The 27,916-nt window shown below is 41.3% G+C and overlaps 1 protein-coding gene across 1 annotated transcript; it reads left to right on the forward strand.

Moving 5' to 3' along the window:
* The first annotated feature begins 545 nt into the window (after positions 1–545).
* On the forward strand, positions 546–27,916 carry LOC125003933. Its single transcript, XM_047578201.1, has 26 exons — positions 546–629; positions 993–1,097; positions 1,298–1,423; positions 2,071–2,234; positions 3,023–4,379; positions 4,452–4,919; positions 5,757–5,930; positions 6,030–6,203; positions 6,673–6,846; positions 10,989–11,159; positions 11,998–12,047; positions 12,118–12,265; positions 12,869–13,083; positions 13,188–13,447; positions 14,004–14,120; positions 14,205–14,346; positions 14,475–14,794; positions 16,300–16,406; positions 18,614–18,724; positions 18,908–19,015; positions 19,752–19,871; positions 20,777–20,970; positions 21,544–23,422; positions 24,539–24,712; positions 24,902–25,075; positions 26,232–27,916. Exons 2-26 carry the CDS (start codon positions 997–999, stop codon positions 26,431–26,433), a joined length of 7,230 nt encoding a protein of 2,409 aa, XP_047434157.1. The 5' UTR covers positions 546–629; positions 993–996; the 3' UTR covers positions 26,434–27,916.

Here is a 27,916-nt window from a genome sequence, read left to right on the forward strand (position 1 = left end):
TGCCACATGCATGGCATTTTATGGTAAAAAAATTTTAATACATTTTTTTTTTTTGTAATAAAACATTATTGTGAAGGTGTCAACATAAATTAATATAGCCAGGTCAGTTTTACTGAAGCAGTCCTCAGATGCTTCTTCTGGCCATATCTGTATGTGACTGACAACTGGTCTCTGGTTCACCAGACGGTTGATGAGATAAAACCAGGGAGATGTGGTTCAGCGTGGCCCAGATGTCGGAGAGGTGGTGCTCTGAACCAATGATTGACGTCACTATAAACATGGTCCAATGCATTTTTTCCTCTCATGGCACACTGGAAATGCTGCTGGAATTTGGGGAGCACGGTCTTTCGATTTGAACAGTTCAAATCTCCTGCTTTTACAAACCTCCCATGATTAAGTATGGGCATTTTCTGCAGCAAACAAACTCCACTGTTAGACATAAACAGCAACATAAAACATATCATTAACAATCATTTACCTAGTGAGTCAGCCCTCCTATGCAAGTACACACACACACACATGCACATGCACACTTGTGACATCCAGGAAATGGAGGCGGGAGCAACTGAAGGAGGACAGTTTGTTCGATGTGATTGAGCAGAAGGAGGAAAACTGAAGGCTGAAGCCAGGTGAGTGTTAATGTGTTAACTGTGAAGGGAAGAAGAGGCAAAACTCAACAGTTTGATTCACACGTGAACTTTTGCTTGATCACTTTCAGTTCTGGCTGCTTTTGATAAACTGTGTAGTGAGTGTGCTTCACTTCCTGTTTTCAGTCAGACTCTGATCAGACTCGACTGTTACCGCCCGATCCTCCACTTCTAGATATATCCTTTATGTTAGAGATCACTGTAGGTAAAGTCCGTCAAAGGAGCACAGTAGACTCATGTGTAATTTAGATTTTAATCTTTAATAGAATGGTTTTATTGCTCCTTGTATTAACAAAGAACTGAAGTTCATGTAAATTCACTGAATGTTTTTGTTTTTCGTCTCAGCCTGATGGAAGTCCAGAAGATGGAAGAAGAGGACGACACATGTCTGTCTAAGAGCAACAAGTCTAAAGATATAAATCCAGAAAAAACTGGGCAATCAGACACAAAGTAAGAAAACTTCTACTAACATGTTTATTTAACTCATTTTGAATCATAGTGTAATTTGTGCCTCTGATGGTTGATTCAGTTTTATTAAAGTACTCCTGAATCATAAAGCTGCCGCAGCTGTAGTTTGTGTATTTACCTAATGACTGTTATCTAAGAACTGATCAGTTTATGATGCAAATAAAACTCATTTCGTTCTGCAGAGGCCAGTACCACAGACAGAGAGCAGAGTCTCCAGTATCCAGTGGTTATGAATCTATGAAGAGTGATAGGTATAAAGATCATATTCCTCCAGACTTCAGTGAAGAACCTGGACCCTCAGACACAAAGTAAGAGACTGATTCTACAGCAAACTGACCTGATGGAAGAATTTAGGATGAAGCAAAAATGTTCTTTTAAAAGATTTATAGTCATGATACATATGTACATACTGCAGGTAGAAACGGTCCTAGTCTGGGTTTAGAACCAGGAAGTACTGAGTTAATTAACATAAATGTATTAAACCAGATGCAACTTTATTAACTAGACCTGCACCTCTTTTCTTGTAACAAAAGTTATTTAAAACATCCACTTTATACTCAGATTATTTTTTAGAACAGAAACCACACTGGTTAATGTTAGCTGATCATCAATTGATCAAAATATTTTTTTTTACAGAGATGTAATCAAGATTAAATAACTGGATTAAGCTTGTTTGAGTTCCATCTCTCAGATAGAATTCAGTTTGTCCATGTCAACAATGATTCTTCCATTTACTATTGCAAATCAGCTGATTAAAAGAGTGTTTAATATGACAGCCAGATAGAAAAATCAGAGTTGAAGAACACAGGAGAGTTGAAATCAAAGAAAGTGAATTCAAATAATAACTAGCCAGTATTTTCTGTTCTCTGTGACAGTCTGAGCTTCTGAGCAGTTTTACCAAATATTGATATTTCACCAACACATTTTTTTTAATGGTCAAGAAATGTGTTGACAGAGAGAAGAAGAGGAGTCATGTTTCTGTAGAGGAGCTCCTGAAGGATCCAGTCTCTACCAGCTGTGGACACTGGTTCTGTAGACAGTGCATCACCTCATACTGGGACCAATCATCTTCATCAGGACACTCCTCCTGTCCCCAGTGTGGCAAAAGATCCAGAACATGTAAGACTGTATCTGATGGACTCTTTACTGGAAACCTGTTGATTTAATCCAGACACATTGTTGTGTTCTACATGGAGATTTAAAGGCCACACATTAAGCAAAATACACTTTATAAAGGTTTTCTAACAATAATATGTGTCTCCATAGCCTGTGTATGAGTCCCCAGAAGTGAAAAAATTCTGGAGACCACCATACATGACAAACTGTTTCATGGTTGCAGTTTTTTTTCCAAAAAAATAAGCTTTTAAAAATGGCGCGGCACAGTGGCTTGGTTGCTAGTGCTGATGCCTCCCAGCGACAAGGTCCAGGTTCGAGTCCAGCTCCTGGGTACTCCGGCTTCCTGACTGACTAATGCATGCGAGTGTGAATGGTTGCCCTGCGATAGACTGTACAATGCCTCTCGCCCAATGACAGCTGGGATAAGCTCCAGCAACCCTAGTGAGGATTAAGCGGTATGGATGATGAGATGGATGTATAATACAGGGCCTTTATAAATATCGTTCTAAATGAATTCCCAATGGAATTTCACTGCATTGGTTGTGCTCCAGTAACCAGGTTTTTATTGTGGTTATCAGTATTTCACAGTTGGTGCTGTTAAAAACAAAAGATGAACATATTGTGGACAATTTTTTTGGTGGATCAGTCTTTAATGTTCCATTGAGAAATGAAGAATGTTCATGGGAAGAAACAACTCTTTACAAATTATTTAAGAGCAATCTGTTATCTGTTCTTTCTAACTTCTACGGGGATGACTGAATTATTCTTTGTCGGATTTGGTATTTTTCCAGCTGATATTGACCTCCAGGAGGTTTTAGATGAACATAAAATCAGTCTGAGGAGGAGATGTGAACATGTGACTGAAGGAACTGATGTAACAGGAAGAGGAACCCTCCTCAACAGGATCTACACTGAGCTCTACATCACAGAGGGACAGAGTGAAGAGGTTAATACCCAACATGAGGTGAAGCAGCTTGAGATAGCTTCCAAAATGAAGGCCCTCCATGACACTCCAATTAAGAGCCATGACATCTTTAAAGCCTTACCTGACCAACAGAGAAACATCAGAGTGGTTCTGACTTACGGCGTCGCTGGTGTTGGAAAAACCTTCTCAGTGCAGAAGTTCACTCTGGACTGGGCAGAGGGTTTGGAAAACCAAGATATCAGTGTGGTGATTGTGCTTTCGTTCAGGGAGCTGAACTTGATCAAAGATGAGCAGAACAGTCTTCTCAGGCTGCTCCATGTTTTCCATCCAACATTACAGAAGGTCACAGCAGAGCAGCTGACTGTCTGTAAACTTTTGTTCATCTTTGACGGCCTGGATGAAAGCAGACTTCCACTGGACTTCAACAACAGTGAGGTTGTGTCTGATGTCACACAGAAGGCATCAGCCAACGTGCTGCTGACAAACCTCATCAAGGGGAACCTGCTTCCCTCGGCTCTGGTCTGGATCACTTCCAGACCTGCAGCATCCAATCAGATCCCTCTTACATGTGTTGACAGGGTAACAGAAGTACGAGGCTTCACTGACGCCCAGAAGGAGGAGTACTTCAGGAGGAGGTTCAGTGATGAAGAGCTGTCCAACAGAATCATCTCCCACATCAAGACCTCCAGGAGCCTCCACATCCTGTGTGCAGTCCCAGTCTTCTGCTGGATCACTGCTGCAGTTCTGGAGCACATATTGACTACAGAGCAGAGAGGAGAGCTGCCCAAGACCCTGACTAATATGTACTCACACTTTGTGATGGTTCAGACAAAGAGGAAGAAGAACAAGTACCATGAGGGACATGAGACGAGTCCACAGGAGCTGATGGAGGCTGACAGGGAAGTTCTTCTGAAGCTGGGGAGGCTGGCGTTTGAAGAGCTGGAGAAAGGAAACATCATGTTCTACCAAGAAGACCTGGAGCGCTGTGGTATGGATGTGACAGAGGCCTCAGTGTACTCAGGAGTTTGTACAGAGATCTTCAAAAGAGAGAGTGTGATCTTCCAGAAATCAGTCTACTGCTTTGTTCATCTGAGCATTCAGGAGTTTCTGGCTGCAGTCTACATGTTCCACTGCTACACCAACAGGAAGAAAGAGAAAGAGGTGCTGGACAACTTCCTGGGGATAAAATACCAAATGAAAAAATGTGCGTCTACCTGGAATGAGTTCCTTTGGAAATACGATGATGGTGATGATGATTCTGATTCTGATTATGGTTGTGATGATGGTGATGATAGCCTGTCTCTGGATGACTTCCTATTTGGAGCCATGAAGAAATCCCTGCAGAGTAAAAATGGTCACCTGGACCTGTTTGTTCGCTTCCTCCATGGCCTCTCTCTGGAGTCCAACCAGAGATTCTTAGGAGGTCTGCTGGGTCAGACAGAGAACAGTCCACAAATCATCCAGAGAACCATCAACAAGCTGAAGAAGATGAACACTTTTAACATCTCTCCTGACAGAAGCATCAACATCTTCCACTGTCTGATGGAGATGAACGACCTCTCAGTTCATCAGGAGATCCAAGAGTTCCTGAGGTCAGAGAACACATCAGAGAAGAAACTCTCTGTGATCCACTGCTCAGCTCTGGCCTACATGCTGCAGATGTCAGAGGAGGTTCTGGATGAGTTGGACTTAAAGAAGTACAACACATCAGAGGAGGGACGACGGAGACTGATTCCAGCTGTGAGGAACTGCAGAAAGGCTCAGTGAGTCCAGATGTGATGTTTGACATAATCAGTCAGTCGAGATTAGCCATTTAGTTCTTCAGATATAAACAGAATGAAATGATTGTTAATTTTGTTACTTTAACTTAAAAAAATGTCCATCAGTTTTATTTCTTCTCTGTTCTCAGTATAAGATGAGAATCTACATTTTGCTTTCAAGTTGAATAATCTTGTTTTCATTTACTATAACTGCTACATTTTAAAAGTCACCCAATGACCCCCAAAATACAGCTTAAAACGTTATCTTTCCATACATTCTACTTCTACTACTAATTTTTAATGACACCAACTTTATTTAGGACTCATTCAGGACTACTGTGACGTGACCAATGTTTCCGACTCATCAGAACACTTGAACAAATACCATGTTAACTCATGTTATAGACACAGTAAGCGATAAGTACAACAACTCTTACTGTTCACCATCCATCTGCACCAGAAAGAGTCCTGAACCTCAACCTAGATCATATGACATCAGAGGAATCTTTATTGTCCAGTGACTAGTTTCATTTCAGCGGATTTTTTCCTGCACATGGACGTGAACAGTTGTATCTGACAGTAATAAGGAGCAAAGAGAGTTCATCTTTACAGCTGTAACAGAGTTCATCTCTTTCTAAATGTTCTGACAGACTGTGGACTGTATGGAAGCCTAAATGTAGCTTCATGTTCCCCCCTTCATCTGCAAGATGGAAGTAGAACAATTATTGTTACTAATAGTCTGCAGCTATGATGAAGACTGAAGAGAGTCATTGTGTCCAGATGAGATGAGCTGTAAACTGACTGATTTTAATACAGTTTTTATATGTTTTCTGATCACAGATTTACTGGATGTCGGCTCTCAGAGGCTGATTATGAAGTTGTGGCCTCAGCTCTGAAGTCCAACCCTTCCTATCTGACAGAGCTGGACCTGAGTGAAAATGACCTGAAATATTTCAGAGTGAAGCTGCTGTTTGCTGGACTGGAGAGTCCAAACTGCAGACTGGAGACTCTGAGGTTAGTTCACTGACTGTAGGGGTTGTAGTTTTTCTTCTTATTATTATTATTTTTATCCCCTTTTATCCCCCTCATCCACATCTTTTATTCTCCATTCAGATTGACTGATTGCAGTTTATCAAATATCAGCTGTGATTCTCTGGTCTCAGCTCTGAAGTCCAACCCCTCCCATCTGAAACATCTGGACCTGAGTTACAACATCCTGAAGGATTCAGTAGTGAAGCAGCTGTGTGGTTTTCTGGAGAGTCCGCTCTGTAGACTGGAGACTCTGAGGTCAGTTCACTGACTGTCTGTTACTATTGTAGATCTGATATGTTTAATGACCAACTGAACCTCCTTTATGTTCATGCAGACCTTTCATTCATAAAGATGTGTGATTTTTAGCAGCATTCTCTCTGATCCATTTTGAAACTGAAACGTGAAGAAGAAAAAAACAGAAGATGAAGACGCTCTTTAAAATTTTTGGATTCAAGATTCAAGCTCTTCAAACTGTTTTGGTCACATTTTCGAGCAGTTTACAAGGATTCAGACCTGGAAAACAGACTGATGTAGCAGGAGAACAAAGACACTCTGAAAACATGTTTAAGAAACACTAGTAAAGAGTTTGTAGCAGAAACTGTAGAAAATGTCCACTGTTAGTTGTTAAAATCAATGAAGCTGATACAGTAATGTTGAGCTGCATTTAAAACTTGAACACATCTGACTATGCATGGTTTATCTACATCTTTTATTCTTTATTCAGACTGAGTGGCTGCAGTTTATCAAAGATCAGTTGTAATTCTCTGGTCTCAGCTCTGAAGTCCAACCCCTCCCATCTCAAATATCTGGACCTGAGTGACAACACCCTGAAGGATTCAGGAGTGAAGCAGCTGTGTGGTTTTCTGGAGAGTCCAGACTGTAGACTGGAGACTCTGAGGTCAGTTCACTGTCTGTTACTATTGTAGATCTGATATGTTTAATGACCAACTGAACCTTATGTTCATCCAGAACTTTTATCCAGACAGATGTACATTTATAAATGATCATGATAGTTTGACAGTTTGACACGTTTTAACAATTATATAAAACATTCAGGTCCCTGTAAATATCATTCAATATCAGAATCGTCCTTCTCCTTTTTACAGTGTTTCTTCAACAGTTTTTCAGGATTTCAGATTCTTTTCACTTCTTCTGGTTTATTAGCTTGTTTCAAGATTTAAAACGGTGATCTGAAAAATGCTTTAAAATGTGTAAATGAATAAATCTAGAATAAATAAATAAATCTATCTCTAGATTTCAGATTTTCAGAACAGCATTTACAGGGATTCAGACCAGGGAAACAAACTGATGCAGCAGGAGAACAGAGACACTCTGAAAACATGTTGAAGAAACACTAGAAAAAGAGTTTGTAGCAGAAACTATAGAAAATGTCCACTGTTAGTTGTTAAAGTCAATGAAGCTGACACAGTAATGTTTTCACCTTCTACTCTGCAATAATCCAGTCTGTTCTTATTGCATCCATCACGGTCTTGTTTGGATCAGCCACCAGACAAGACAGGGAAAGACTGCAGAGGACAATCAGGTCTGCAGAGAGAATTATTGGCACAGACCAGGGGGCTAGAGCATTAAAAACTTTGAAGATGAGACAGGTATCCATAAAGATTTGATAGCCATTAAGATCAAGAATATTACACCTTTTTAGGATATTACACTGATGAAAATGAAGAGGTATCCTGTTGTGAGAAAAGGTTGTATGTGTTTGAAGTTTGATAGATTGAATTTAATGGTGTTCGTGATTTTTTTAACATGTACTTCAACTGATAGGATAAGTCTCTACATTGACCTTTACAGATGGTTGATCGCCCTCTGCTGACTGATGTGAGAAGAACATGCAAACAGTTGTTTTAGTATTGAGGCGAAAACAAGATTGATTAAGCCAATGGGATATAGGTGTCAGTGCAGCTGATAATTTGGAATGTGTTATGCCCATTACTGAGATGATCTGTTAACTGCAGTGTAATCCACTTCTCTGCCATTTTTGAAATGACTGGCAAAACACTTATTGGCTGATAATTCTCTAATTGAGTTTTGTCACCGGTCTTTAGAATTGGAGTAACCTTAGCAGTCTTCCAGGTTGATGGAACTCTACCCTGATTTATGGACAGCAGAGTGTGCAGAGTGTCTTGCTGTGTACTTACTGGGATGCTGCCTGGCGTATGGAAGCGGTTCAGTGGGTAGGGGGCGCTATAAGGGGGTTGGATGGGGCTGATGATGGTCCATGACGCAGCGAGTCAGGAAGGACAGGAGCGAAAGGTCAGTGCAATGTTTGATGATAGGCGTGACCCTTTCAAGTTTGGGTGTAAGCTGTCTCTTTTGAAAAATGTAGGCCTGTGTAGGAATGCAGCGAAGTTGTCCACAAAGGGGATGCCTTTTGTGTACAGTGTTCTGTTCCCTGATAATGTTATTGCTACTTTATAATGATAGGTGCCAGTGTTTTAAAGAAGTTACGGTTGAGTCGTTGTGAGAATGTAGAAGAAGAAGACTGAAGTGGGCGACATCTGAATACCATGTTGTGTCGTACTGCCAACTAATCTGTTAAGTAAACAGTAGTTTTTTGTTCTACACTCTGGCCTTATCATTCGTGTGTCAACACTACATTTTCGCAACGAGGATGGGATCCTGAGATCCTGACAGACTTTCTACTCATTACCAGATATAGGGACTCTGCTGTCGCTGCTCTAGAAAAACACTATACACCCAAGGTAAATGTTGTTGTGGAAAGAAATGCCTTTAAACAGCGAAGACAAGCACCTCATGAGACCATTGCACAGTATGTGGCCATGCTGCGTGATCTTGCTTTAAAATGCAAATTTGATGACAAAATGGATGAAATGATCCGTGATCGGTTGATTGAACATGTCTTTAACCCAAACATAAGACAGAGGCTCCTGCTCGAACCAGATCTGACACTGGACAAAGCCTTAACAATTGCATCACAAGTAGAACCCGCTGTTCAACAAGCCAAAGCAATTGCAGCAAATGACAGTGTTCCAGTGCAAACTGTGCAGCCCCGTTCACAGTTCACTAAAAAGAAATACAAACAGCACATTCGTCCAAAAAAGCCATCCAATGCCATTACTACACCTTCTCACAGCAAACATCTGGCTAATTCTTCTCCTTGCCCTGCAGCCAAAGCAACTTGCAAGTCTCGCCATAAAGTTGGACATTTTGCTCGTGTCTGTCGCTCATCCAAGACAAGTGATGTAGGTGAGATCCAGCTACCTAAACTGACTATTATATTTAAACAACCCTTGCCATGCATCAGACATACAAAATCAATATGGAGGCTACGGAGAAATGGAGAATGTACCCGTGGGGACGCTGTTTTACACTCTGCACAGACCACTAGGCATTGACAACACTGCTCAGCACAAAAGGGATTGGTCAGGCTAGAATGCGGGTTGCCCGCTGGTCTGCACGACTGCCCTGTTTTGACTATGATATCATCTATCGACCAGGCTCCCAGAACTACAGGGCTGACTGCCTCTCACGTCGTCCCTTGCCTTTGCCTTCTGACTCTATCCCAGATGCAGAACCAGAGATGGTGGCACAGATTTTCTGCTACCTTGAGCTCCCTTCCAGTGGCCCTGAGAGTGGTTGGCCTGCCTCCGTTAAACCAGTTTGTGGTGTACTGGGCCCATACTACATAATCAGAGATGAGCTCTCAGTCAAGGTTAACTACATCCTCAGAGGCTCAAGACTCGCACCACTCTCCTTACATCACACACTGATCACGCTTGCACATGAGAGCCATCAAGGGATTTTCCGCACAAAACAACGCCTGTGCAACCTCTACTGGTGGCCAAGAATGAACTCAGAAGTACAGTCTTGCATTGCTTCATGTATCTGCCAGGCTAATGATAAAAAAGTCTCTACTCGCCCTGCTCCTTTGCAACCAGTTCCACTGCCTGATGGGCCATGGAAGAAACTTGGGGTTGATGTCGTTGGATCCTTTGACGCAGCAGTTTCTGCCTGCAGGTACGCCATCACACTGACAGACTATTATTCTAAGTGGCCTGAGTTGGCCTTTTCACATACCGCCACTAATCTGGATGTTATTCACTTCCTGACATCTGTCTTCTGTCGTCATGGTAACCCAGAGAGCATAGTCACAGATAATGGGCCACAGTTCCCTTCTTCAGCTTCCTTGCCTTGCCTTCCTTGCCTCATTCCTGCACATCCAAGGTATCTCCCACAGTAGAACATCAGTCTACTATCCAGCTGCTAACGGAGCTGTCGAGAGATTCCATCGTGCTCTGAGAAGCTGCATTCAAACTGCCATTCAACAGTCACAACCATGGAAAGAGACTGTTATGAACTGGCTCCAGGTGTATCGTGCAACGCCATATGCTGCAACTTCCACCTCACCATATGAACCTCTTCATGGCAGGAAGATGTGCACCAAATTGGATATGCGACATTACACTGATGCTAAACGTGGCGCACGCATGCCTTCTCTCCGAGAAGTAGACAGAGTGAGGATAAGGACGCCGCATCACGTTCCTAGAGCTCATCCCAGATTCACTTCCCCAGCAATTGTGAGGAAGAGAATAGATCCAAACTTTCTTACTGAGTGACGGAAAGACTTGGAATGCCTCACATCTTGCCCACACTCCTCCATTGGCTGGACAAGACTGTACACATCTGGACACAGGTGTTAGTCATTCCCCCTCTCACAAACAGCCACATGTTAAACACAAGCCTAAGTGGCATAAGGCTGGTGTTGCACCTCGGAGTGCACAGCTGACCTCCGTGGCAATGAGCGGCAAGTGCTGTGAGCCTTGACCTTCTGTGGTGATGGACGACCAGAGCTGAGAGTATCGGACCTCCACCAGGGCAGGAGTAAATATGGGCTGGGATTTCCTGCGAATGTTGCTGAGAGGGAAGGGTCCACGAGCCGGTGGTGGGGAGGCTTGTGACCTGGCATCCAGTGGGGGGAAATCCTTGATGCTGAGGATGTCACATTTATTGATGAGGCGGATGTTCATCACTTATCTACATCTTTTACTCTTTATTTAGATTGAGTTTCTGCAGTTTGTCAGAGATCAGCTGTGATTCTCTGGTCTCAGCTCTGAAGTCCAACCCCTCCCATCTGAAACATCTGGACCTGAGTCACAACATCCTGAAGGATTCAGGAGTGAAGCAGCTGTATGATCTTAAGAAGAGTCTCTGTAGGCTGGAGACTCTGAGGTCAGTTTTCATTTTGTGTGGTTTGGTCTATTGTAGCAGAGTCATTTTGAGTTACATTATAAACTAACATTATATTTCTTAGAAGAAGTAAAATGCTCCAAACTTGACTTATTACTTATAGAGACGTTAAAGTCTGTCTGACATTTAAGTCAGGACTAAAATCTTAATAAATAAATCTTGTGGAGTCTGATTATGCCGACTGAAAGATTCTTCTCAGTTTGTCTCTGGTAAAGTAGTTTCATGCAGCTTGATGCTGCCTCATCATTCTCCTGGATGATCTCTGCTCCTCTGGGATGTTTCAGCTCCACAGCAGCACTCTGAAATCAGACATTACAACCAAACTCTGATGAAGCATCCAAAGATCTCAGACCCTACATCAACATTCTTCTCTTTTGTCTTTGTTCTGACTTTAACACAGAATCAGTCTCAGTATTTGTTTATTGACAGCAGTACTGGAGCTGCATGGACTCCAGCAGGAAGTTACAAGCTAACGAGCCACTGATCTGATCAGTTTGATGATGAATGAGAAATATTTCTTCTGTTATACATGTCAGATGTTGTTGTCAAACTTTGTGATAACTTCCAGTTTTATATGAAAACATGACACATTTTTGATTTAATGACACTGTGCACACATAAGGTACATTTACTATCCTGTTAGCACTGTCCAAAAAGAAAAACTCTATGTGTGAGAAAATGTCACCTCATGAGGTAACATGAAAACTCAATTTGCATGTAGCATATATTTCTCATGTCTGGTGACTATGTTCATGTAAATACATTAATGTCTTATTTTAAAGCTGAAACCACTTTGTCACTGTGTGTTCCTTTACCTCAGGGTGGACTCTTGTAGAGAGGACTCAGTCAATCCACAGCTTCCTGTCAATGGTAAGTGTCACTGAATTTCCTCTCTGAAACAGTAGAAACTGAAACTGAACTCTTGTCATTTCTGTCACAGATGAGAGTGATCTTACTGTTGACTCCAATACTGTGAACAAACACCTCCTCATGTCTGAGGAAAACAGGAACATGAGCTTCTCCCAGGAGTCTGCTCGGTCATGTTTCACACCTGAGGTGATAACAGAAAGAGGAGGCCTTTCATACAGGTGAGACACTTCAGGTTTGAAGGATATAAATGTGTCCAATGGAAGCACTGGTATTTTCTGTCTTTTCAAACGGATCTTTCACTTATATATTATATATAAATGAATGAGCACACTCAGCAGGTTATGAAAAAACAAGAGGCTAGTCAAATTTATTTGGAAGAAGAATCAAAAGTAAATGTTAAACACCTGTCAAGCTCATGCTTGCGTGTGCATGTTTTGTATGTACATTACTGTACTACACTTTATCTGCAAATAAAGTGATTTAACTCTTTACTAGTTTGAACCTGCTGTCAAAAGGTTACAGTAATTTCCAGCATCCTCCAAAGACATGCTTGTTAGGCTAATTGGTGACTCTAAATTGATCCTAGGCGTGAATCGTTGTTTGTCTCTGCAGTAGCCCTGTGATATGCTGGTGACCTGTTCAGGTTGTACCCTGCCTCTCGCCTAATGACAGCTGGGATAGTCTAGAGCATCCCCCCAAGCCTAATGAGGATAAGTGGTAGTAGAAGATAAGATGAGATAAATGAATCTGTTAAAACAGCCATATCTGAACTAAACTGTGACAAAGCAGCATCTTCTTTAGAACCATTCTGTGTTGTTCAGGTTCAGGTTCCCGGGTTCAGGTGTGTTCCACTGTTCTTTGACTGGTCTGGTGTTTAAAGTGACTCATGAGGGTGAGGTCTCCTACAAGACTTTGATCTGGGATGATGCTCTTCTTCAACCGGCTGGTAAGCTGCCTGGAGGGCCACTGTTCAGCATCACCTGTCCTCAGGACTCTATCAGTCAGCTCCACCTCCCACACTGTGAACCTGAGCCTGGTAAGAAAACAGCATTTAGTTTGTAACTCTCCTCCAGTCTGCCGCAGTGCTTTAAAACTATGTGAAACTTAGGCAGAGAATCTAATTTTCCTGTGGATTCACAGCACTGGTCTCTGAAAGCCTCTCAGTCGTCCACATCACAGACGATGGCATGAGCATCATTCAGCCAGTGGAGATTTCTGAAACTCATGTGATCGTGGACATCCCTCACCTCTCTGCCTTTGGCATCGTGTGGGATCTGGTCAAGCGGTTTAAGAATTTCATCACCAAACCAGTCAAAGGCCAAGTGCTGATGTTCCTGCAACACGAACCTTGTCGCATCATCCATGTGATTCTGCTACCGAACAACGTGCCTCTGCAGGAGGTAACATTTGAAGGGTTTAACAACTTGCATTAAATGTGGTGGAATTAAAACCTCTTCAAATACAATGTCTTATTTCAGGGACTCAGAAGTGATTGGACTGTTTTAATGGACAGGTGTAGGATATTCTACATATTTCATGTGCTTCACAGTACAGATGGAGAAAATATAGTGGAGTCTTTGATAAAGAAGGGAACTTTTCTGCAGAGGTTGAGTCCGTCTCCTGGTCTCAACCTGGTTGAGGTACTACAGAGACACCCACAAAAATCAACAACTAAAGACATCTTTACTCCACCTGACTTCACACCTGGCAAAGTGTTTGGAGACCTGTTCCCAGTAATGTCTATGACTTCCTGGCTTTATGCAGTCACTGTGGAGCAGAAAACAATGTGGGACTTTAAGGCTTTGTATAAAAATGGTTGTAATTCCTCTATCTTACCTCCAGTCTGGATGCGAATATCCTCAAATTAAAGCTGAGAAACGCAAGTCCACACATGGACCTTACTCAATATTTCTAAATCCCAGAAACTTATCATGAAATGTTCTGATATCATTGAAGGTAAAAGCCCAACACACTGACTGTGAGTACATCAAGGCTCCGTCCCTCGGCCTTTTCCACAAAGGGCAACATTACAGCCTCCACAGTGACCCAGAGGTTTATAAAATCCAGCCTGCTGTGAGTATCAGAGTCCTTCTACATTCAGTGAACACAAAGACGAATGCAGCTTAACATAAATCACGTGTTTCTGTTTTATCTCAGCGTACAGAGTTTTTTGAAAACTACGGACCAAATTTCCACCCAACATTTGAGGTCATCATGAAAACAAACAGAGATGAAGTGACGCTGATGGTGCATGATCAAGGCGGGACACAGGTGTGGGAGTACTGGCTTTATCTGCCTGGTAAGGACAAAGACGAAGAGAGAAATATTGGAGTGTTCTAAAACTTTTGACCAGTAGTGTGTGTGTGTGTGTGTGTATATATATATATATATGCCTCATTCTAACCATTGTGATTTTTTTTCCTCCAGATCTGTCCTCACAATCTTCTTCTGAAGGAAATCCGCCTCTAGTGGAGAACAACTCGTCGCCGGAGGAAAAGCTGAAGAATGCTCGGACCAAATTCGTTGAACGAGCATCTGACCCTTCTCTGAACAAGCTGCTGGATGAACTGCTGCACTGTGGAGTCATAACTGATGCTGAGGGTGAAGCTGCTAGATCCAAACCCAGAGATGACAAAGCACGAGACCTGATCGACACGGTGCGAAAGAAAGGAGCAGAAGCAAGTTCAAAGATGATCAACATCTTCTCTGCCAATGATCCATACTTGTGCAGAGAGCTCGGCTTCAACTGAGAAATCTAAAGGAGGGTTGAACCAAAAATAAAAATTTTAGTGCGAGACTGATGAAGCTTTGAACTAATTATTAGATGTCAACAAAGAACACTTGTTACATCAACCTCTTATCTCTGGGCCGTGTTGTTTCCACTGACTGTACAAGAAGAGAGATTCCACACCGCAGTAATAATGGGTTCTGTTTTTATGTGATGTGAGTACACACTTTCAGTTATAAACTTGTTGTTTCTTTCTGTGTTTTTTCTATCAGAGCTGATCACGATCTATCATTTGTATTAGAGCAGCAGTTACCAAGTGTCAGGTGTTCTTATTATTAATATTCTTATTATTTCAACTCTTTATAAGACAGCTGCGATGCTACATCACAAGTAACTTCTGTGTCTTCAGAATGTTGTTGGAGTGACCAAGCTCTTCCTGTTATCTGTTTCTTCTGTGATATATCTGCTGTTAGATCGGTCTCAAGTTCTTAGATCTTTGAAACGAGCTGTGGACAACTTTATTCCTGCTGTGGACCAATGTTAAACGAACCTCTGTAATGTCATTAATACTTAGTAATAATTTAATTACATAGAGTTAGTTGTTTATTTCATTTTTTTTTTAACTTTTTATATTCCAATTAATGTTATTTGAGGAAAAGCTATAGAGGCACATTTCCAGGGTCCAGCCTGTGAATTCAGACCCATAATAAATGTAAGCCTCTGCTAACCTTTAATATTGTCAGTGTGAAGCAGATTTGTCCACCCAGGCTGGATTTCATTCTCTGTTACACCTGGCTGGCTCATCAAATCAATGAAGTGGTAGAATTTGGTCCGAATAAGTCAGCAATGATCCTGAACTCTACGTATTTTGTTAAGTTTTCTCGTAGGATGAATTTGCAGTCCAAAGCTCTTCAAAGAATCTGCAAATACCCCCAAGAGGTTCTGCAGACTGAAAGAATTTTAAGGTAAAGGGTTCTATTCTGCAGGCAGACAGTACAAGTACAAGAAACATCCTTGAGCTAACTCCAGGAGAGAACTGTAGAAACTGCTCTGAAGGTCTCCTGTCTTTCTAAATCCCCAAGTAGCTTCTTCAGTTTTAAGAGACTGGTGGGAATTTGAGGTTTAAATAGGAACCTCTGTTGGTAAACATTCATCAGAAACATCAGAACCAGAAACCAGAGCCGCTATTTTCCACAAATGGCTGGATACTTACATGTCCCTAAGGGTGTACTGTTGTGCTTAAAGCACTTTAGACACTGACATTCAGTGGTGCTATAGGAGGGTTTACAATTAAAGGTACAGGTGATTTGTGTAAGCCCATTCTAAATGACTGTGACTGGTTTGTGATGAGTGCTTGTATCTACCACCAGATGTTTTCCAGGCCTAGGTCAGACATATGAGTGAACTGTCTGCTGGTAGTAAATAAAGAGCTATAATCCAAAAACGTCTGTGCATATGTATATCTCTCAGCATTTCAGGTGAGACAGAACAGTGTGGATGATGACATTGTTTTTGTCCTGTTAGATGTGTAACCACATTGAGAAGGTTGTGGGTGGGGGAGCAGCCTTCATGTACTCAAAGACCAGTCTTCAGAGACACTTCAGGATTACTGGTGTAAGCTCCATGGGCCTGTAACCACTGAGGCAGGATACTGCTGCCTGCTGGTGTACAGGCAATTTTTATTTTATTTTTTTATAAAACATTACAGCAAAAGTATCAATGAATACAGTCAAGTCAGTTTTAATGGAGCAGTCCTGGAGCTTCTCAGATGCTTCCTCTGGCCATATCTATATGTCTCTGACATCTCTGTCTCCGGGCATTTAAAAATCCTGTTGTTAGACACAACGAGCAACATAAAATCATTATCACTGGCAACATTTAATAATAATAATAATAATATAATAATAATAATAATAATAATAATAATAATAATAATACAGAACCTCAAGGTCACTTTACTATGAAATTAAATGACAGAATTAAGTGAGGAAAGTGGTTTTCTATGAAATAGCAAAGAGAAAACTGAAACATGAAGCAAGTGATTATAATCAGGTCAGCCTAAAAAGAATGATACATGAAATAAACAAGAATTCGGTAATATATAGCCAACGTAATTAAAACTTTGGGGAGGTCGGAACCCTCATTAGCAACACTAAGACAGCACCACCACACAGTCAGGACGAGTAAAAATTTCCAGAAAAAGAACGGTGAAAGAGTAGCAGACCTAAAGTAGTTTAGTTGCGATTCACTAACTGAAACTGGTTAGCATATAATATAAACTGTAATATGAAGCAAGTAGTGTTAATATTTCGATTGTGTCTTTAGACATGTGACTGGAGATAGAGTGATGGTACTTAACTTGATTTTTAAAACTAAATTTCTATAACAGGCGAAGAATTTAACTGCGTCACTACACGAAAAAACGTCGTTAAACGTTATGTTGTAACATGTAAAAATGTTGGTATCGTTACAACACTACCTACCACCCATTTCGAGGCCCTAATTATCACCTCCATTGCCACTGTAAAGGCTAGTGGAGAGATCGTACACCCTGCCATGATGCCTACCTCCAGCTGCTGCTATGCTGGTAAAGCAGAGCTGTATATCTGCAAAATAGGCTTTGAGAAGACCTTTGATACTGCCTGGAGCTGTAAAAAAATAAATAAAAAAAAGCTTCTCATAACGAGCAGTGAGGTACTGAACTAAATGCATTAGCCAGGTGTAGAAATACAACATGCAGGTCTCTATTCTCTCGCTTTGCTAACTAAATTTGGTGCCAGATCATGGTGGTGTGCTCTAAGCATCGAGAAAAGCCGGGGATTCCAGCCTTTTGCACTGACGTATCAATCAATCCATGTTTGTCCAAGAACTGGACAGCCTCTGTGCCACAACACTGAAGAACATCAGCCCTTGACATTAAGTCGACTAATCGGTCTATACTGACTTATGTCAAACGAGCCCCTCTCTTTGGGAATGAAAATCCCCCCTGCTCTACGCCATGCCTTGAGAATGACCTGTTTCTTACAAACTACCTTCATCAATTTCCAAAGAAATCTCAATATATCTGGTGCACTTTTATGAGGCCGATACGGGACTCCATTAGGTCCAGGGGCTGAAGAGGCTCCACCTCCGGAATCTCTTTCCACCTTCATGGGTTGTCACCACACTGACTACCTATCTCCCCATTAGATGGAATATCAGAGGGGAGTGCCATCTTCCTAAACCTTTCCTCATCGTTATGTACCTCCTCCAAGTACTCCTCCAGTTCCTGCTTCGGCACCATCAGGCTCCTCCTCTAAGCATTCTCCTCTCCTGTATAAGTCCATCAGTTTCCTGCTGACACCTAGACCTAACTACCTCTCTCTCTGGTTTCTTCCATTTCTCGCTAATGCCAAATCTTTCCTTACCATAATGATAGATTATATCTCCCATCCTCTCCAAGTTATTCTCTGCCGTCCTCTTTTAGCTTACCTAAAGTTAGGCTTACTGGCCAAATCATTGTTGATATCCTCCCACTTCCTAGTTTCCGCTGCGCCTGGCCCCTTTACCCTTGGTTTCTGACCACAGATCTTCTCCCTCCTTGGTTGGCTGCGCTCTTGTTCCTCCTCCTGCTTCAACGTTAGGGATGCTGATATCCTGAGTTGTGTTGGTTACTTCCTGATGCTGGACTGCAACCGGCTGACTTGATATACTTCTTAAAAAATAACTATCAATACGGCAGTACAGTCAAAGTACAGTCAAAGGAGCACATTAGACTCACGTTTAATCTTTAATATTTCCATTTTATCAGAACTGAAGTTAATGTAACCTCACTGAATGTTTCTGGTTTACCTCTCAGACCGATGGAAGTCCAGAAAATGGAGGAGGACGTCCGACTGTCTCAGAAGAGCAACAAGTCTGAAGATATAAATCCAGGCTTCAGTGAAGAACCTGGACCCTCAGACAAACAGTAAGACAACTGCTACTATTTAACTTATTTAACTTTTCTGTCTGTGATGGCTGATTCAATGGCTGAGTGTGTTTTGTTTTATTTTGCAGCTGCCGCTGTAGTTGGTGTATTTACATCTAGTTAAATGACATTTATCTCAGAGTTGTTGAGAGTTTGAGAATAAAAACGAATTTCTTTCTCCAGAAGTCAGAGAGCAGAGTCTCCAGTATCTAGCTGTCTGTCTATGAAGAGTGACTGGTCTAAAGAACGTTCTCCAGACTTCAGTGAGCAACCTCGACCCTCAGACACAAAGTAAGAGAAGTGGTACAAACTCACATTATTTTCTGACCCTGATGGTTGATTAATTTTTACTCTGTTACAACCCGGCTTGTGTGGGAGGGCAGTAACATATAATTGTGATTGGAAAATGAGGTGGAGTGACAACTTGTGAGGCTCAGGTTAAAGTAAGTGTTCAATTAAATACAGAGAGTGCTCTTACACAAAGAAATATAATAAAAGGAGGCCACACTGGGGCTGACAATAACCAATACACAGAACTAGGTTTTAAAGGATTTCTATACAAGCATGCTAAGTACAATCTACAAGTACGCAATCAACAGCGAGGGGACTGGTCAGTGCTTCACAGCTGTGCCGAACTGTGGTCACACACGCTATTTAAAGCAGGCTGGGGTTGATTGATGATTCCCGGTTGGCAGGTCTGGTTGAATCCCGCCACCCCAATCACAGACACCAGAAACAGCACCCAGGAAGTAGGCAGTTTCAGACTGACCAATCCTCGCCGGGGGATCCCACAGCCTATTTTGCGTAGACGACAGAACAACAAAACACAGCATAACCCGCTACAACTCTCACAGATTTTCTACAATACTTTAGCTGTCACTTGGTCTAATTTCAGAGGATTGTTACAAACATGAAACAATCTCATTATCTGTAGCTGCTGTAGTTTGTGTATTTACATCTATATAAATGACTTTTAGTTCAGAATTTATCAGATATTAATGAGACTAAAACTCATTTATTTCTGCAGAGGTCAGTACCACAGACAGAGAGCAGAGTCTCCAGTATCCAGCTGTGAGTCTATGAAGAGTGATTGGTCTAAAGAACGTTCTCCAGACTTCAGTGAAGAACCTGGACCCTCAGACTCAAAGTAAGAGACTGTTTTATGTTAAACTGACCTGATGGAAGAATTTGGGATGAAGTAAAAATGTTCAGACAAAAGATTTATAGTCATGATATATATGAGTTATTGCAGGTAGAAACATTTCTAGTGAAGTTCCTAGTCTGGGTTTTAAAACCAGGAAGTACTCAAGCTCAAACAGTTTTTTCAGTTAACTAACACCTACGTATTAAATCAAATATGACTTTATTGACAAGGGTTTACTCAAAACATGTATACCCACATTCTGTTTTTGTTCCATTTTTACAAACTTCTGTGATGGTAATTGCAGGGGTGTGGACATAAATGCAGGACAAATAGATGAGGCTGGGGTACAAACCAAAAAGGAATTTAATAAAGTCAACTAGACTCAACTGCAGAGATGGCAGGATAATAAAAATATGGCAAGAAGGCAAAAAGACAGACATGAGAATAGAGAAACATGGATAAGGGACAAAAAACACAAGACAGTATAATAAGCAATCAATGGAAAACACAGGGAGCAAAACAAAACAGGAAACTAAGAAACATGACAAAATAAAACAGGAAACTCAGAACATGGAACGGACAGACGTAATCTAGATAACTTCCCTTCAGTCAATAACGTATTTCCATTGCTATGTAGATGACACCCTGCTATATTTATCCATGAAAACAGATGATACAAATCATCTGGTTAAAACAGTGTTCCATAAAACAGCCAGATGTGAAAAGCAGTTCACTGGTGTTGATGAAAGCTGGAGAGTTGAAATCAAAGGAAGTGGATACAAACAGCAAAGTAGCCGCTCTCTTCCTGTTCCCTGTGACCGTCTGAGCCTCTGCTCAGTTTTGCCAAATGTTGATATTTCTCCCCAATAATCTGCAAATGATTTTAATGATGAAAAATTTATTGACAGAGGGAGAAAGAGGAGTCCTGTTTCTGTGGAGGAGCCGCTGTCCTGCTGTGCTTTGTGTCAGCACGTCTTGAAGGATCCAGTCTCTACCAGCTGTGGACACTGGTTCTGTAGACAGTGTATCACCTCATACTGGGACCAGTCGTCTTCATCGGGAGACTCCTCCTGTCCCCAGTGTGGACAAAGATCCAGAACAAGTAAGACTGTACATCTGTCTGCTGATGGAGTCTTTTCTGAAAACCAATTGATTTCATTGAAGCTGGGCTGTTATGAGAAGTAGCAACTGTTTACAAAACATTTAAAAGTCATTTTTCTTTCTTTCTTTTTTTTGATGATGATGGTGATTTCCAACATCAGTGACTGGATTATTTATTTTCTCATATTTGTTCCTTTTTTAGGTGAACATAGATCAGTTGGACATCTGACACCTATATGAAATTGTTGAAAAAGTTTATAACTTTTAAGATCATAATAGGTATAATTATAAATATCATTATAAATGAACCAGGCTTTTATTGTACCAGAGGAAAATGCAATGTGTTCATCATGTGATTATCAGTATTTCACAGTTGGTGCTGTTAAAAACAAAAGATGAACATATTGTGCACAATTGTACTGGTGGATCAGTCTTTAATCCAGTGGGAAATGAAGTATGTTTCATGAGAAGAAATGACTCTTCACAACTCATTTAAAAGTCTGTTATTTATTCTTTTTAATTTCTACAGGAATGACTGAACTGTTTTTTTCTCTAATTTGTTATTTTTTTCCAGCTGATGTTGGTCTGCAAGAGGTTTTAGATGAACATAAGATCAGTCTGAGGAGGAGATGTGAACATGTGATTGAAGGAACTGATGTAACAGGAAGAGGAACCCTCCTCAACAGGATCTACACTGAGCTCTACATCACAGAGGGACAGAGTGAAGAGGTTAATACCCAACATGAGGTGAAGCAGCTTGAGACAGCTTCCAAGATGAAGGCCCTCCATGACACTCCAATTAGGTGCCAGGACATCTTTAAAGCCTTACCTGACCAACAGAGACACATCAGAGTGGCTCTGACTAACGGTGTCGCTGGCGTTGGAAAAACCTTCTCAGTGCAGAAGTTCACTCTGGACTGGGCAGAGGGTTTGGAAAACCAAGATGTCAATGTGGTGATTGTGCTTTCGTTCAGGGAGCTGAACCTGGTCAAAGATGAGCAGTACAGTCTTCTCAGGCTGCTCCATATTTTCCATCCAACATTACAGAAGGTCACAGCAGAGCAGCTGGCTGTCTGTAAACCTTTGTTCATCTTTGACGGCCTGGATGAAAGCAGACTTTCACTGAAGTTCAATAACAGTGAGGTTGTGTCTGATGTCACACAGAAGGCATCAGTCAATGTGCTGCTGACAAACCTCATCAAGGGGAACCTGCTTCCCTCAGCTCTGGTCTGGATCACTTCCAGACCTGCAGCAGCCAGTCAGATCCCTCCTACAAGTGTTGACAGGGTAACAGAAGTACGAGGCTTCACTGATGCCCAGAAGGAGGAGTACTTCAGGAGGAGGTTCGGTAATGAAGAGCTGTCCAACAGAATCATCTCCCACATCAAGACATCCAGGAGCCTCCACATCCTGTGTGCAGTCCCAGTCTTCTGCTGGATCACTGCTACAGTTCTGGAGCACATGTTGACTACAGAGCAGAGAGGAGAGCTGCCCAAGACCCTGACTGACATGTACTCACACTTTGTGATGGTTCAGACAAAGAGGAAGAAGAACAAGTACCATGAGGGACATGAGACGAGTCCACAGGAGCTGATGGAGGGTGACAGGGAAGTTCTTCTGAAGCTGGGGAGGCTGGCGTTTGAACATCTGGAGGAAGGAAACATCATGTTCTACCAAGAAGACCTGGAGCGCTGTGGTCTGGGTGTAGCAGAGGCCTCAGTGTACTCAGGAGTTTGTACAGAGATCTTCAAAAGAGAGAGTGTGATCTTCCAGAAATCAGTCTACTGCTTTGTTCATCTGAGCGTTCAGGAGTTTCTGGCTGCAGTCTACATGTTCCACTGTTACACCAACAGGAAGAAAGAGAAAGAGGTGCTGGACGATTTCCTGGGGATAAAAGACCATCAGGAGGATGAAGAAGATGATGATGATGATGATGATGAAAATGAGGATGATGATGATGATAATGATGATGATTACATGGGTAACCTATCTCTGGATGACTTCTTGTGTGGAGCCATGGAAAAATCCCTGGCGAGTAAAAATGGTCACCTGGACCTGTTTGTTCGCTTCCTTCATGGCCTCTCTCTGGAGTCCAACCAGAGATTCTTAGGAGGTCTGCTGGGTCAGACAGAGAACAGTCCACAAATCATCCAGAGAACCATCAACAAGCTGAAAAAGATGAACACTTATAAAATCTCTCCTGACAGAAGCATCAACATCTTCCACTGTCTGATGGAGATGAACGACCTCTCAGTTCACCAGGAGATCCAAGAGTTCCTGAAATCAGAGAACAGATCAGAGAAGGAACTCTCTGAGATCCAGTGCTCAGCTCTGGCCTACATGCTGCAGATGTCAGAGGAGGTTCTGGATGAGCTGGACCTGAAGAAGTACAACACATCATTGGAGGGGCGACGAAGACTTATCCCAGCTGTGAGGAACTGCAGAAAGGCTCAGTGAGTCCAGATGTGATGTTTGACACAAAACATTTGTAGAGATTAGTAGTTTAGTTCTTCAGATATAAACAAGATTAATCAATGTATTATTGTTAAGTATTCCTTGCATGAATTTGCCATCAAAAAAAGTCAAACTGGAAAAGTTTGTTCACTTTTCCCCAAAAGAAGTTTAAAATGTTTTGTTTCCAGCTTGTTCCAGCAACGTTGTAGCTCTTTCTGTGGCCTAAGTAATGAAATGTATGTCTACCCTTTTTACTGATACCATCACTCATGATGGCATTGCAGCAAGTCTTCCACCCTCAACATCTGCACTCTTCCACGAGTTCTTGGCATTTGCTTATATTCCTCCCACACATATGGTGGAGTCCGAGTAGTTGACCATATCAGGTCAGTGTGAGTAATGTGCTCTAGGAACTGATGTTGTCTGCTGCCAGTCCAGAGCAGTAGAGAGCAGTCTTGTCTGCCATTATAGGGGATTCTCACAAGCTTTGTGGAAGAAGGTGGAATTTGAATTGCTCACTTTACGGATCTCTTCCACAGTTGGCACCGGCGATATCATCCACCAGTCAGGGCTATAGGGAAGGTGCTGAGAAGGTGCTGCAGGGTTTCTCTCCCCTGTGGACAGCAAGGTGCTATGTGTGGAGGTTATGGCTTGCCTAGACCAGGAATATTAACTGAAACTGCGAAAGGTATAACTAGGTGATCTTAAATTGTGCCACATTTTCCGACATTGTCCAGGCTCCTTGTTGTCTGAGTTCCATTATCCTGCAGAACGGTGCTTCTTCTACCCATTCATGTACCTATCTCCGAAGGAAAAGCTGATGTTGCACCTTGGAATGTGGCCCAGTACTGTCCTTCCTGTCGAGATGGTTCCAAACAGGGCCCCCTTTTTCAGCCATGACTATACCATTGATAGCTTTCTGAAAGCAGTTCACTTCTTGCCAGTGCAGAAATTGATCCAGGGTGAAGCTATATTTGGGTCCTTGCAGTTAGTTTGTGTAATGCATGGCCTCCATTTTTCATGTCAACACAGCTTTTTCTGTGAAGCCTGTGACTGGATAATGAGATGAGCTGTAAACTGTCATATTTAACTACAGATATGTTTCGTAATCACAGACTTTCTGAATGTGGACTCTCAGTGACTGATTGTGAAGTTGTGGCCTCAGCTCTGAAGTCCAACACGTCCCATCTGACAGAGCTGGACATGAGTGAAAATTACCTCCAGGATTCAGGAGTGAAGCTGCTGTCTGCTGGACTGGAGAGTCCAAACTGTAAACTGGAGACTCTGAGGTCAGTTCACTGACTGTAGCTGTTATAATTATTCATCCAGTTCAGATCATTGACTGATGTGTCAGATGTTCTTAGGTTCATATATGTGCAGTATTTTCAAATGTTTGAGATAGTAGGACACACTCGGTCTGCTCATTTCAACAAAATATGTTTATCAGGTCTCATCTGCAACTTTTATTCTTTATTCAGATTGAAGAGCTGCCATTTATCAGAGAGCAGCTATTATTCTCTGGTCTCAGCTCTGAAGTCCAACCCCTCCCATCTCAAACATCTGGACCTGAGTCTCAACAACCTGAAGGATTCAGTAGCAAAGCAGCTGTGTGGTTTTCTGGAAAGTCCACTCTGTATACTGGAGACTCTGAGGTCAGTTCACTGACTGTGAATCTCATTTTATGTTCATCTAGAACTTCTGTTCATAAAGCTTTTGTCTATTATGAGTATTTGTATCAGAAACTGTAGAGAATTTTAAAACCAGAACACATCTAACTGTTCAGGATTTATCTACATATTTTGTTCTTTATTTAGATTGAATGGCTGCAGTTTGTCAGAGAGTATTGTTTATTCTCTGGTCTCAGTTCTGAAGTCCAACCCCTCCCATCTGAAACATTTGGACCTGAGTAAGAGCATCCTGCAGGATTCAGGAGTAAATCAGCTGTGTGGTTTTCTGGAGAGTCCACTCTGTAGACTGGAGACTCTCAGGTGTGTTCACTGATATTTTTAATGACCAACTGAACCTCATTTATGTTCATCCAGAACTTTCATGTATAAAGATATACATTTCTATGGGATTAACATCATGCCATGATCTGAAACAGTGATCTTTTTTTTCTGAAAGTTTGAAATACCCACTTTTCAGAGACTTAACCACACAGTTGGGAGCTTTCAGATCATATGATTTTTAGCAGCTTTCGCTCTCTGATCTGTTTTGAAACTTTGAAACCTAATAAAAAGAAGAAGACATTCTCTTTATTCATCAAAGTAAAATGACACTCTTTTGAAAAGGATGATTCAAGCTCTCCAAACTGTTTTGATAACATTTCCTCTGCAGAGACACTCGGAAAACATGTTGAAGAAACACTAGAAAAAGAGTTTGTAGCAGAAACTGTAGAAAATGTCCACTGTTAGTTGTTAAAGTCAATGAAGCTGACGCAGTAATGTTGAGCTGCATTTAAAACCTGAACACATCTGACTATTCATGATTTATCTGCATATTTTATTCTTTATTCAGGTTGAATGATTGCAGTTTGTCAGAGATCAGCTGTGATTCTCTGGTCTCAGCTCTGAAGTCCAACCCCTCCCATCTGAAACATCTGGACCTGAGTAGAAATAAGATGGTGCAGGATTCAGGAGTGAAGCAGCTGTGTGGTTTCCTAGAGAGTCCACTCTGTAGACTGGAGACTCTGGAGTCAGTTCATTGACTTTGCTATTTTAAATCTTACAGCTTAACAATAACGCCAGGACAAAGTTAGTCAAAAATGTCTGATGAGATTTAATCTACTATCGTTTATTCTTTATTCAGGTTGAGTAACTGCAGTTTGTCAGAGATCAGTTGTGATTCTCTGGTCTCAGCTCTGAAGTCCAACCCCTCTCATCTCAAACATCTGGACCTGAGTCATAACAAGCTGCACGATTCAGGAGTGAAGCAGCTGTGTGGTTTTCTGGAGAGTCCACTTTGTAGACTGGAGACTCTGAGGTCAGTTCACTGTCTAATACTATTGTAGATCTGATATGTTTAATGACCAACAGAACCTCATTCATGATCATCCAGAACTTTCATGCATAAAACTGTAAAATTCTTTGGGATGAAGCTAGCTTGAAAGCTTGCATAATGGTTTAAACAATCTGTAAATCATTCAGGTCTGTAAATATTATTTTACATGATTTCCTTCTTCTTTTACATTTTTCTTTAACAAAAGTTTTTTTTCCTGGTGTTTTTTGTTTGTTTGTTTGTTTGTTTCCAGGTTTTAAAATATGATCTGAAAACTGCTGTGAATGAGTAAAAAGAAGAAAATGAGTTCTGCAACACAAAATAACATTTACAGACAGACAGACCGCGATTTTAGTCAAGATTGTGGTGGGGCCATGCAGGAAAATCTTATAATGCAATCCAAAGATACCACAATGAATACCCTCACAACAAAAACACAGTAGTGAGTGATGAAGGTTAAGGTTTGGATTAGACCATAGTTCCTGATAACAAACAGATGACAACAAAATTCCAGCTGACTAATACATTCATTCAATGTCAATCTGCCCACATCTATTATCATATCAATAGTGCCGTCAAACGGTGTTCAAAACCTCACTATAACAATTAGTCAAGGTTAAAACAACAACAGGACAACAATAAAAAACACAATGCACAACTCATGGTGTGAATGGCGCTCACCCAATACACAGCAATCAATATATAAAGTCACCACAGACAATATACCACAGCCAAACAGTCATTTCAGCACCACAGACAGGTGAACAGCTCCACACATGTATCCCCAGTTATGCAAAATTCCACTATAATTGAAGCAATACATAAACTACTTTATCAATTTAATTTCCATAAATTAGACTCACCAGTCTCTTTTTATGAGCTCCCATTTTGTGTTCAAACTACTCCTGGTTGAATTACCTAGTTTTGTCTTTTACCTCTAGAAATTATTTGATCCTCCGGTCGATGTGGTGCCAAAGGCAAAGATGGCATTGTTTACAGACATTTGATGACTTTTAATTCATTCTGCAAGATTTGAACATTTGTTTTCCACCTTGTATTGTTTAATGTGATTCCAAACTTTCAAACCACTTTTTGGCAAATTAGGTCATGATATTGATCTCATAAATGTCATTTTGTTCAGGTTGAGTGTTTGTAGCGGAAACTGTAGAAAATGTCCACAGTTCATTGTGAAAACCAATGAAGCTGACACCGTAATATTAAGCTGCAAATTTATGGCAAAGGCTCATTATATTATTGTAGCAATTTTCTATAAATGAAAAGTGCTATGTAAATAAAGTTTGATTTAAATTGATGATTGGTTATTTAAAACCTAAACACATCCGTCTTGTCATGATTAATCTACATCATTTATTCTTTATTCAGATTGAGTTTGTGCAGTTTGTCAGAGATCAGCTGTGAGTCTCTGGTCTCAGCTCTGAAGTCCAACCCCTCCCATCTGAAGCATCTGGACCTGAGTCTCAACAACCTGAAGGATT

This window comes from Mugil cephalus, chromosome 2 (assembly GCF_022458985.1).
Source record: "Mugil cephalus isolate CIBA_MC_2020 chromosome 2, CIBA_Mcephalus_1.1, whole genome shotgun sequence".
Taxonomy (NCBI): domain Eukaryota; kingdom Metazoa; phylum Chordata; class Actinopteri; order Mugiliformes; family Mugilidae; genus Mugil; species Mugil cephalus.